Source organism: Musa acuminata, chromosome BXJ1-3 (assembly GCF_036884655.1).
Source record: "Musa acuminata AAA Group cultivar baxijiao chromosome BXJ1-3, Cavendish_Baxijiao_AAA, whole genome shotgun sequence".
NCBI classification, from domain to species: Eukaryota; Viridiplantae; Streptophyta; class Magnoliopsida; order Zingiberales; family Musaceae; genus Musa; species Musa acuminata.
In genome coordinates, this window is record NC_088329.1 from 9,698,889 (window position 1) to 9,711,465 (window position 12,577).

A 12,577-nucleotide genomic window follows, 5' to 3' on the forward strand; every position below is an offset into this window, starting at 1 on the left:
AAATAGAGAAAGAAAGAGAAAAAGTAAATAAAGATGAGGTGAAAAAAAAAACCCTATGGGTTAAGAATTTTCATCGAACCAATTCGGGTCAATTCAATTTCAAAAAAAAAAAATCATTAACCATGTTATCAAGTAGAAAAAATATTATATATTCACAAAAAGAAATACCGATTGGTATATTTTTTTTAACCAGTAAAATTTCCTATATATCTCTAATTATAACTAGCTTAGCCAGATCATCATTTTGGATCCATAAGATCATCGGGTTCGGATCTGAGAGCGGATCCATTACGGTAACACCGTTGACTACTCAGCGGATCCAACGGCATCAACGGCCTGATATATTCGCCGAGCCTTCGAGCCCCTCCTCCCATCAGCCTCCTTCGCCTTCCACCACTTCGCCATGTCCACCTCCGCCCCCGCAGCGCAAGATGATGTTCTCCGGCCGGCTTCTCCTCCTCCTCCTCCTCCTCCTCATCCTTCAGAGTCCTGCGGCGAGCTCGTGGAGCCATCGGTCTTGGACCTCACGCAGGCCGTCCCCTTCTCCTCCGGAAACCCTAGGATCGAGGAGACCCGAGGAATCATGTACCTCTACCCCGAAGACGCCACCTCTTCATCCATTCTTCCTGTACGTTTCGTCGTGTCTTTGAAGTTTCAAGAATCTAGGGTTTCTTGTGTTTTTTGATCTTGGCGAAGTAGATTGTAGGAAGGATTTTTGGTTAGCTGAAACTGGAGTTTCGGCGTTTCATCCTGTCTTCCTTGTATTTTGGAAGTTTCAAGAGTCTAAGGTTTATAGCTTTCTTTGATCTTGGCAAGGATGATCAACAAAAGGGTTTGTATCTTGGAAGCTTCGAGAATCTAGGGTTTCTAGCTTTCTTGGATCTTTGCGAGGTTGATTGTAGAAAGGGTTCAGGGCTAAATGGATCCGGAATTTTAGTGTCTCAGAGGGTCGTCCTTGTATCTTGGAAGTTTCAAGAATATAGGACGTGGTGCTTTCTTAGGTCTCGACGAGGTTGATTGTAGGACGGGTATAGGATTAAGTGGAAACGGAGTTAGTGTATCATCTGGTTGTCCTTATATGTTGAAAGTCTCAAGAATCTCGGGTTTCTTATTCTCTTTGGTCTTGGCAAGGCTGCTTATAGAAAAGGTTTCTGGTTAACTGCAAGTGGAATGTTGGTGCCAGGTCCTTGGATATTTTCAGAGTCTAGGGTTTCTTGCTTTTCTTGATCTTGGCGAAGTTGGTTGTAAAAGGGTATATGGTTAAATCGAATGAGAACTTTGGTGTTTCATTGGATTCTCCTTGGATGTTCCAATCTAGAGTTTATTTGCTTTTTTTTGGTCATGATAAGTTGAATGTAGAAACGCCTTAGGATTAAACGGAACCAGATTTTCAGTGTTTCATCAGGTCATCCTTGTGTCTGGGAAGTTTTAAAAATCTAGGGATTCTTGCATCCTTTGATATTGGCAAGGTTGATTGTAGAAAGGGTTTGTGTTAACTGGAATCAGATTTTTGTGTTTCATCAGGTGGGAAGGAAGCCTCTTGTTTGTGTCATTGCGGTGCCGAACCACATGACATATGCTGATTTCTGCCAGTTCTGTGGTGCCTTCATTCAGCGCATGTTTGATATGCGAATTGTTAGGTAAGTGATTAAGATGTGATCCATGTTTTTTTCTACCAAGAATTTCTTTTCTTTTCAGATGTTTATCAGGGCTTTTATGCGTTTTCTTGGTTTGGCAATTGGCTTACTATTCTCGTGTTCTTCCCTCTTAGAACTAATGGTGTGGAGGATCAGTATAGCGTGATTATAAGGTTTGATGATCAAACGTCTGCAGATGAATTCTATCAACACTTCAATGGGAGGAGTTTTTCGTCTCTCGAGGTTTGTAGTTGATATGTCTTTTGGTTTAGAAACATCAAGTAAATGGAAAGTAATGCCTTGACCTGTTTATCTATGGTTGGACCTTCTGCTTTCGGGGCACAGGGTGATATATGTTCTGTCCATTACACCGTCGATGTACAGTACACAGGATCCATAGAACATGCACAAAGTTCGTTGACAAGCTCAGCCGAACTGCCTACTTGCCCAGTTTGTCTTGGTAAGTATTTTGAAATAGGATTTAAAAAAGGGAAAAATCAAGCAGACATTAATTTCATCGACACAAACAGATATTGCTTCTAGGATTGAAACGGACATAGCTGAAAGTGCTGACATGTTTAACAATATGTAGACCAATCAGACATATCTTACTCCTTGACCTTGTTATGCAATTATCTAGACCATTCATACAGGTTTTACACCTTTACCTTTTCCCATATTTACTGATGATCCTAGGATGTATTGGAGGACCTTGGTTGTTATAAATATTGTTTATAATGGAAAGGCACTGTGTGGAAAGAAACTTTTTCCAATTTGATGAGTGTTCACTGTAGTAATTGATATTTGGTTGAAGCTTTAACCTGTGCAGAAACCTACCATGAAATGTGACTATCATAAAATCGTGTTTATAAGAATCTCTGTTAAATGGTCCACTATCATTGGAATTCCATAAAAAAAAGGTGCTTAGTGTCCTTTTCTCTTTTGGTTAAAGGATATTTTCGCTTGCATTGTGTTCTTTTGGTGAAGGCATGAAAAAAATATTGAGTTGCAGTTTTGACTTGCAACGATTTGCCCTTCTTGATCTAGTGATACTTTTTTATTGAGTGATCATTTTTTGTTAGGGAAATATATAACCGTTTGTCAGTACTGGTATATAGGTCCTTCTGATTGCATTAATTAATAGGTACCAAGATGTCAGTAAGCTGGGCTTAGGTTTTCTGGAGTTTTATACCTTATAATATGTTGTAACATGAATTATGTTCAACTAAATAGTTGGCATGACATCTTATATTCAAATAGGCAGATATATGGACATTGGACGCAAACCGTACAAATCTGTAATAGCTACTTAAGAAAAACCTTTAGATTGCTGGAGTAAAGAAGTGAAAAATTCAAAGGGATTTTGGGGAGTATCATCATGTGAAAAATATTAAGAGATCACATTAATTTTCCTCCTCATATTGGCCTCCTATGTCTCTTTCCCACTACTGATCACATTCTCTTGGCCCCTTGAATTCACTAGTTATGATTCCTTAGTTCTATGGATGTGATTCTCTAATAAACTGCCATCTTGGAACTAGCTTACAGCATGGAATATTCTTTCTGATGCTGGAAAACTGCAATTATGATCCTTATTCTACTAAACAAAAATTCAAGCTAAATGCTTGCACAAGAGCTATATCCTTTTTTACTTTAATTTTTTTCCATGGTGAGATGACTCATTTTACTCATCGTTAGTGATATTTGGAATGATGCTGTCTTGAATGTTGTCTACTCATTAAATTTTGTAGAACTAAATTTCCCTAGAAAGAATCTTGGATTGTTTATATTCTCTGCTGCCTATGTTATGGATAGGATCTCATTACCAAATTACCATGTTTAGCCCATTGGGTACCTGCACATTTGACATAATAATTAACTTCACATTTTCGGTATGCTTGTTCTATCGTATGATATATTGACATAATGTACCAAACTGAACTTGAGCAAGGCACACATGTCGTCAGGCATTGCCAAGTGACTGGTTCTAGAAATATGAGCCTTGGGCTGCACAAAAGAAGTGACAGGTTGAGTGATGTGGGCCATTTAGTCCTTGCCTATGCCAACTGTCAAGTTTATTGTTTTATTTATTATAATTATTTAAAAATGCCATCAATTTAGTTTTACCTCTTCATTATTCAACTCCGCACATTTTATTTGGTTAAGTTGTACTGATTTTTGATTCTTAATGCAGAGAGATTAGACCAAGATACTGGTGGCATACTTACAACAATTTGCAATCATACTTTTCACTGTTCATGCATATCAAAATGGACAGATTCTTCTTGTCCGGTGGGTGACATCATTTGCTTATGTAGTATTTGAACTTCTAAATTCATTTTAACAAAATAGCTAGTTAATGTTGTTTGTTCCTCGCTATTGATATGTTGCATCATCGAGAAAGGTCTTTGTGGAACTTGTCATCATGTCCTATAATATGCACTTTTGTACCAATGGTTGGAATTTTTTTGATGAAAATCTTATGATTGTTCAATTTTCAATCCTTTATCAGTGACATTGTAGGAAATATATTTTTAACATCATGAAGGTTGTGCCTCGCTCTATATTAACATCTCTAGTTGTTGTTGTCTTGAAGTTCCTTATTTTCCTTATTAAAGCATGAAATTGTTCTATTATCCAACTTTGATTCTGTATTATGCACGTATCATTTGTGTGACACCATGATTAGTCGCACATTAGGTATGGGAAGGCTTTATGATTGCACGTGTAACATGTGGTCATATAGGTCAACAACTAATAGCTCAGACTTGAGCATGTTCGTCATCTGATCTATCGAATTATTGGGTGAACTAGGGATCGTTGGCATCAAAGTTCACCCAATAACACTTATGTGATGAGTTGACCCAACTAAGGATGCAAAAGGCACAATCACGCATGAAGCTATCATTGAGCCATTGACCTCATATGCTCCTACAAAGTAATGATGTTGGGTCATGTGCAGGGTTCTAATGAGGACGTCAAGCTTTCGAAGAGGGAGGAGAGATTGATAGGGCTTTATGATGATACATAAGGCTAGATGGACCAACTACTAGTAGTTCAATCTTAAGCATTTTAACCATAAAGTTTGTTGCATGGTCCACCAAGTTACTAGATGAGTGGGTGTATCGAATTTGGTCAGTTTCTAACAATTTGACTTCATCTATTGGTCATATAATATTAAATGTAGTACACATATAATTCGGGTTTGTTGTACTGAGGTGTATTGCCTGGTATGGGCGATATATACCGGTTCAATAGGGGATCGGTATGTAGATTGCTCTATGTTGGACGATACACGTTACATAATCTCGTATCAAGCAATACGGGGTTTGTATTGGTCAATAATAGTCAGATTTTGAAATGGTCAATTTGACCATTTGAACCGTAGGAAATGGTTTTTAAATCCTTTTCTCCCCCCTCTTTCAACTCATTTCATTTAAACTCTTCCTCATTCACCTCTTTCTCATTTTTACATTTTCACTCTTTCAAACTCAACAAAGATGTGATTTGTAGATTGGATCAAATTTGAATGCTAGTTTAAGAGGATTAAGAGGAAGAATACTCTAATCAAGAGGAACTAGAGACACCCAATCGTCATAGTCGTCCACCCAGTGTGCAAAGGCAAAGACAAAGGGGAAGACAGTAGCATCAGTCGCACCATTGGAAAGAATTGAGTTGAGCGACAGGACACGTTCTCAATCGCATTCAACAATCCACTCGGTCTAGAGACATGGCAACGATGTGGATTGCAGTGCCTCGATTGATGATTGGCGGTGACTTCAGAGAGTCGATAGTCTCGTCTACACACTTTGAGCTTGGTGTAGGGACCAAGGAGTAGTATTTTATATACGCTACTCAAGATTTAGATTACGGAGCTCAACGAGGTACTAATCAAGTTTATACACGAAAAGAGAAGGGGAAGGCAGTGAATGATTTTAAACAAATGTGATGGAGCTTACACAACGTAGACATAGAGCGAAACTCGTCGAATTTACAAGCGTCATATTGTAGAGAATCTTACGGCCAAAAACAGTACGGTGATGGTTAGTCTTTTTTTTTCCGAGCAATAGTACGGTGATCGATTTTATGGCACAGAGCAGTAGATCGGTGGCGAAAGTAGAAGTTCTAACATTCTCTATGGTTTGCACCAATACACATGCCATAGTTGTCCTTGATTCAAGAGCTACCTCGACACATGTGATTTAGGGCAATCAGACTACAACCATCACCACATTGATGCACCAATGACGTATGGTGCATCAATATACTATGTCATGAGATCAATTTCAGGATTAAGTCCGACAAACATATCAAATTGATATACAGAGATATATAGGATTGAGGACCCCGATCCACCACCCTATGCGGTCTTATCTTTTTTTTTTTGTGGTAGAACCAGGTATATTTATCGATTGATTACTTGATTCATTTGAATATTGAAGTTTAAGTTGTTTAAGAAATAATATGATAATTCAGATCATTTTTTGTAAATAATTCAATATTAACGGAAGGATGATCTGGAATGTACCATAAAACTTCTCAAACTTTGAAAAAGATATATCATTATTCTTTCCTAATTTAGTTTATTTTTACTAAAATTATACTAAATTTAAATTTATTTCTAATTAAAAAACCCTAATCTAATTTTATTTTTAATTTTTAAAGAAGTTTTGGAGCTACTTTTGGTAATATTTTCTACCTTCAGTAAGCCTCATTGTATTAACATGTGGTACATCGGTATGTACGATAGCAATGGCCGATCGATACACTGATATGGACCTGGAAGACGAACCTTGGTTATAATTATTATGACATTGTAGGCTATCTATTGATTTAATAATGTGGCTAATAGAGTCCAGAAGGGTCAAGCAAATATGATTGAACATGTCTGTTAGGAAGGAAATTTAAACAACAACTAGTAAATCTGAGATGTAATTAACAAGATATTTTTCATCCTTCCCAAAATTTAAAAATGTCTTAAATAGAGTTTTTCCTTATTTGATTTAATTTATTTTTATGTGAATCAAAACAAGGAGATAGTTGAAATCTTCCTCCATCTTGGGTGGATATGAATCAGGTTATAAAATTAATTTTTAAATAATTTATTATGAAATTATTTTTTATATTATCTTTTTGAGAACTCTTCCTCGTCTCCTGTTTAAAGATGACAACTCTTCCTCTTTCCTTGCTAATTGCCTCTCTCCGAGAGAGAATGAGGAAGAGATTGTCTTGTTAAAGGGAGAGGTAGGTCCTCTGCCCCTTTTTTGATCTAAAATTTTTAGTTATTATTATTTTTTAAAATTTAGATGCATGGAGTTACATTGTTTATTTAAGTATTTAATAATAAATTTTATATCCTGCATAACATGTCTGCTTAACATGGAAGTATATTTCAACCATTTCCTTATTTTGAATTACAAACTAGGAAATGAATTAAATTAAATAAGATAAAATTTCATGGTCTAATGATTTTCTAAACTATGGTAACTAAAGTGTCACAATGGAACATTCTTAATAATCCTGGGTCGATTTGCACAATACACAACAAAAATTTCCGTACTTGCTTGGTCTGATCTGAAAGTTTCCATTCTAGTGGTGGGAACGGCTCATACATGGAATGACATTCCTGCTTCAAATCTTAGGGCATAGACTTTTTCATTTGATCAGTTCATCTGTCAAATGCCAAAGTCTGTTTTTTTAAATGTTTAAATTTGATTGCCTATTTGATAACAGATATATATATATATATATATATATATGTATGAGATTTTCTCTCTGATATAACTGCTGTGTTGAAATGTCTTGTTATTGTGGCTTACTCATGTGTTGAATAGGTTTGCAGATATTGCCAGCAACAACCTGAAAAATCAACATGTTCTGTTTGTGGGACTTCTGAAAATGTTTGGATATGCCTTATATGTGGTTTTGTTGGCTGTGGAAGGTAGATTTTTATGCCATATGGTGCAATAATGGAATGATAAAAGAAATCTAATTGTATCTTGTGTTGTATTTTACCGATTTTGCAGTTACAAGGAGGGTCATGCTATCAATCATTGGAAAGAAACACAACACTGCTATTCACTTGAATTGGAAACTCAGCGCGTATGGGATTATGTTGGGGACAACTATGTGCATCGGCTAATTCAATCAAAAACTGATGGGAAGTTGGTTGAGTTGAATTTTCACTGTGCTTATGCTGATGATAAGCATGGAAGTTGTGAATGTAGTGAGGAATCTGGTTTTAATGAGGCTCTTCTGAACAGTAAACTCGAAGCTGTAACGTATTAGTTTCATGTCACATTTAAGGAACTGCAATATTCCACTTCCACTCAATTTATAGTATTCACTTTTTTTGTCTCTTCAGATTATTGAAGAGTACAATGACCTACTCACATCTCAACTAGATAATCAAAGAAAAGTATGTGCCTTTTCTCTCTTAGGTCACCTTGGTTATTCATGTCTTACTTGCTTCCATTAAGTATTTAGATCTGGTTTATAAATGAACTGTAACATGTCATTAACAAGCTACTATGTACCAGCTGACATGCATGATAAATGCTATTGTTTGCTCATCTGCTTAGTGATAATGATGCTTGTTTCTGGAACTATAGCATTATGAATCCGTGCTGCTGGAGATCAAGGAAGAGACAGAGGAGAAAATATCTGAGTCTGTTGAAAAGGCTATTGGTTTGAAACTTCACAAGTTACAAATGAAGCTTAACAAATGCATTGAAGAGAAAAGGTTTTTTGAAGATGTAAGTTACTGCATCATTATGTTATGGAAAATGTATATAGTTTTAGTGAGCATGTAAATTGTGCCTAGTTTATGGTAGTCTTCACTGTTAATGACTGCAGGCTATTTCTCTGCTTTTTGTAGATTAATGAAAACCTTATGAAAAATCAAGAGATGTGGAAAGCAAAGCTTCAGCAATTGGAAGAAAGGTAATGAATAATTGTCCTCAAAGTTTTCATGTTTATTCTTTTTATGTACAAGGCAAACATTTCTAGTTAGTACAAAAGTAGATACTTTCATAGCTAAAAATTCAAATATTTCCTTGAGACAATTTGTTTTGACAAAGTATCAAGATATTTAAAAATGATGAATATATATATATATATATATATATATATATATATGTGTGTGTGTAGGTTTTTGGGAGGGAACGTTGGATATACATCTGAAGCACGGAAAAGAGAACAAGTGAAATAAGGGGGATGATTTTATTTTATGTCATCAGAACCCTTATTGTTTGAACAACTAACTTTTGTGTGTGATGACATTTATGTGTTGGTTTGTTGTTCTGTGTTAACCTGATTGCAAAACCATGGTGCTACTTTTCATTCATGATGCTTGCATTTATGTATTACACAAATTTTTCAGGGAGCAAGCTGCAATGAAGCTGAGAGATGAGAAAATACAAGGCTTGGAGGAACAGGTGGGTTCTGCATTATGTAATCCACTGACCTGTTGTCTTATGGCTTCTAGTTTCAAATTTTATCTTTAATATTTTAGACACTTCCAGATCTCACACTAGGGCCACTTCTTAAACAAGTCTTATGTCTGTCATTATGAACTACTGGGACGTAGCAAGGATCAACCTAACAGTGTAAACATCTGCATCTAGACAGACCTAGATTCTTATGTTGGATGTATGCGCATAATTTTTTATTCAGCTTAAGGGTAGTAAATTAGGAAAGAATCAGAATAACCTATATGGTTTTTAGTGCTCCATTGTCAGACCTTAGATAATGTGGGATCCACATTAAGTTTAACCGTAACATAGTCATAATAGGTTTAATAACATAGTAATTAAACCGCAGCGGTTTCCAAGAGTCAGGGATGCTAGTTCTGTATTGTGAGATCAGCAAATTGGCTTTGTCAACGGCATCCCACTCCATTTATCTGAAGAGTCAAATGATATGGGAGTACTTCAGATCTTTTGACCAAACAATCATTCCGCCTTTCATATTTCCTATTCTCTCTCCCTTGCTGCTGTTGCTGGCTCACTAGTCATTGTAGGAAGAAGAGAAGGTGCAAGCAGTGATAGTGGCCGTGAAGAGAAATAAGGGGAGGTGATGGTGGTCATGATGATACTAGTTCACTAAAGGTGAATGAAAATAGATGACGAGGAAATGGGTGGTGGAAAAAGGGAACCCAGGAGCAATTGTTCAGGGTCAAATTGAAAGAGAATCTGTTGAGGAAAAAGCAACGAGGGGGAGGCGGCCAGAGGGCAAGAGATGATGAAGTGTGGCGATCCGTTGGAAGGAGTGAGAGGGTAAAATCAGGTGGAACTTGGGTATATGATCTTTTTATTTATTAACATAAATTTTTTGTTTGATGGATATTTTGGGTCCAAACTGTGAAGTACATAAAACGTTGGTATTTTACATGTTGTCATTATCAAAGTTGATATGTTGTTGTCAGAAGGGTCATATGATGATTATTGTTTCTTCTGTTTGTACTACTAGTTTATTTGACATATATATATTAATGATCTTATTGGACATGTAATGATCATTCATTATTTCTGTCGGGCAGCTGGGATATCTAATACGGCACATAGAGACTCAGAAGGTGATAGATGAGCCTCCAGATGGCTCTGTTGCAAGTGAGATCAAAGGTGGGACTATAATTCCTGTCCAGTCTGCATCCTCTTCTAGCGGCAGCAACAAACAAGGAAGAAGGAATCGAAGAAGGAACTAACAGTATTGTTGACAAAGACGAGAAGGTAATCTGACATCATCATACACATCCCAACCAGTTTTTTTTTTTGAAATGATTAGGAGCAATACCAAACTAACTTTTGTTGTACATTGGATGAGGCAAATTGAAGACTATAGAAGCCTAAGAACCATTAATGTCAATATATGTAAATAGGAAAATCAAGCTATTTTCTATACTATAGTAGCTTTGGAGAAGGTTGTATTGATAAGAGCCATCCAGCAAATCAGAAGGTTGTATCACGTAGTATATATGAAGTTTGTCTTGGCTTGCATTGGATCCAGTAAAAAACTATGTTCTTTTGGTCCTAGTCCTAGTTGGCATGGTACTAATAATGTAGGAGTTGATGGTCATTGCACTTCGTTCCTCATAAGACAGCGGTTCCCCGCTGGGTTCACCACTCACGTGAGAAGTTACTGTCTGTTCCCTGCTTTGCCCGAAGCAGGTGATTTGCCCCATCTCCGTTTATTTAGTTCTCGCCACGTTTAGGTAGTTAAGGTAATTAATGTAGGAGGAGGATCGAGCCGGCGGCGTCGAGGAGGGATCGGCCCTCGCGTCTGATTCAGTCCGCTACGGTCCAAGGTACAGGACTTCGGGAGATCGACAGGAGATTTCGGTGCCGGGTGGGTCGTGTCATTTTGACGATTTTGGGTATGACCACTTAGTTATATTAACATGGAATACCGAGGTTCATTTATTTAAATATTATTAGATTTAGTAATAAAAATATAAAAATAATTTTAATATTTGAATTGATGACAGTGGATACCGAGGTTCAATGATGATATCATTGGGAGCCACGAGTGTTTGCCGTAGATGAGAAGATTGAGCGATAAGAATTGTTGGACATCTATATCGAGAATCTTTTCACTATTTATAGGATATTGTCATTATTCTTTCTTCTTATTTACAATAGTCAGTCGTCACTTTCAACGTTACCATCGCAACCAATATCATCCGTCGTTAAAAAAAAAAAATTTCTTATTTATTTTCGTATTTTTATTGATACAATTAATAACTATAGTATAATAGATCTAGATGTTAGATCGCAACTTTGACAAGGTGCCGTTAGAGACCATAGCAACGCCACAACGAAAGATCCGTTCTGGTAGCTGGGACCGAGATGTTAAATATATCTAACTACTAAGTAGCCCCAACTACGCCTGCAACTACAACCAGGGGCCCGACGGGGACGACAGCAACGCTGCAGCGGAAGATCCGTTCCGGTACCGTAAGCTTCTCCTCCCGCCTTTCGCCCTCCTCTCTGATCGCGTACCAGTGCCGCGTCGATCGACCAATCCGCGCGCTTCGCCCCGCTCCGTCTGCAAAAAAAACACGCTCTCATTTCCCCCTTCTCCTCTCGCATATCCACGTGTGACGTTCCGAGCCGGCTAATGCGCGCAATATATCGCCGTATGATTTGAAGCGATTCAATCGTGGGCATCTTTTCCGTGGGAGTGCGCGCTAATTGTTTGGTTTCATTACTTACTTCTCCAGACTGTACACATCACATCCTTCATCTTTCTTCATCTTCTACCTCCGCTGATTTGAACCGGAAACAAGTGCAGGGGAAATTGAGGAGGGCAATCGAAAGGTAACGGACATGGTCGGTTCTCCGTCAACGAAAGCGTGCTTCTCTCCTGCCTGCAGAGTGTAGCTCTTTCTCACTGTGAATGCTGCAGATGGTTCTATTCTAATTTCATATCCTTTTTATGCATGTTGTACACATATATATGACGTGAAATTTCGAAATGATATCTGAGTACAGAAATAACTAGAGAAGGAGAAGTTAGAAGTTGAATCGAACTTTTCTTAGTTTGTAATGTCCTAAAATTCTCGATCAGAACAAAATAGATCGTATGCAAAAACAGTAGGCCCACAGGAATGACCTATAAATTGTTCATGTCAGCATCATTAAAAGTCACTTCAGTACCTCTGAGGATGTTCAAATATTTTTGTGCTTTTAACATTTTAGCTAATTCTTCTCTTTTATTATTACATTCTAAATTTTAATTTTGTTTTTGTATGATTATTCTTTAATTTGAATTTGTGTCGTGATTTCGTTACATCAAGATCTTCTGTTTCTTCCAGAGAATTTAATTGGCTAACTTATAAAATGGAAGGACTACGGGCAATGTTATAATTATTATTATTTCTGAATCTTGTTTGACGGAGCTCTCGGGTACAGTGCAATCTTTTTTAAGAGGAACAAAGAGCA

At 37.1% G+C, this 12,577-nt stretch overlaps 1 protein-coding gene across 1 annotated transcript; it reads left to right on the forward strand.

The window, feature by feature from the left end:
• The first annotated feature begins 351 nt into the window (after positions 1-351).
• LOC103978166 (BRAP2 RING ZnF UBP domain-containing protein 2) lies at positions 352-10,669 on the forward strand. Its single transcript, XM_009393871.3, has 12 exons — positions 352-628; positions 1,525-1,640; positions 1,772-1,880; positions 1,983-2,097; positions 3,832-3,929; positions 7,472-7,578; positions 7,664-7,913; positions 8,002-8,055; positions 8,249-8,392; positions 8,515-8,579; positions 9,019-9,073; positions 10,177-10,669. The coding sequence occupies exons 1-12, from the start codon at positions 404-406 to the stop codon at positions 10,339-10,341; spliced, it is 1,503 nt and encodes a 500-aa protein (XP_009392146.2). The 5' UTR covers positions 352-403; the 3' UTR covers positions 10,342-10,669.
• Positions 10,670-12,577: the final 1,908 nt, after the last annotated feature.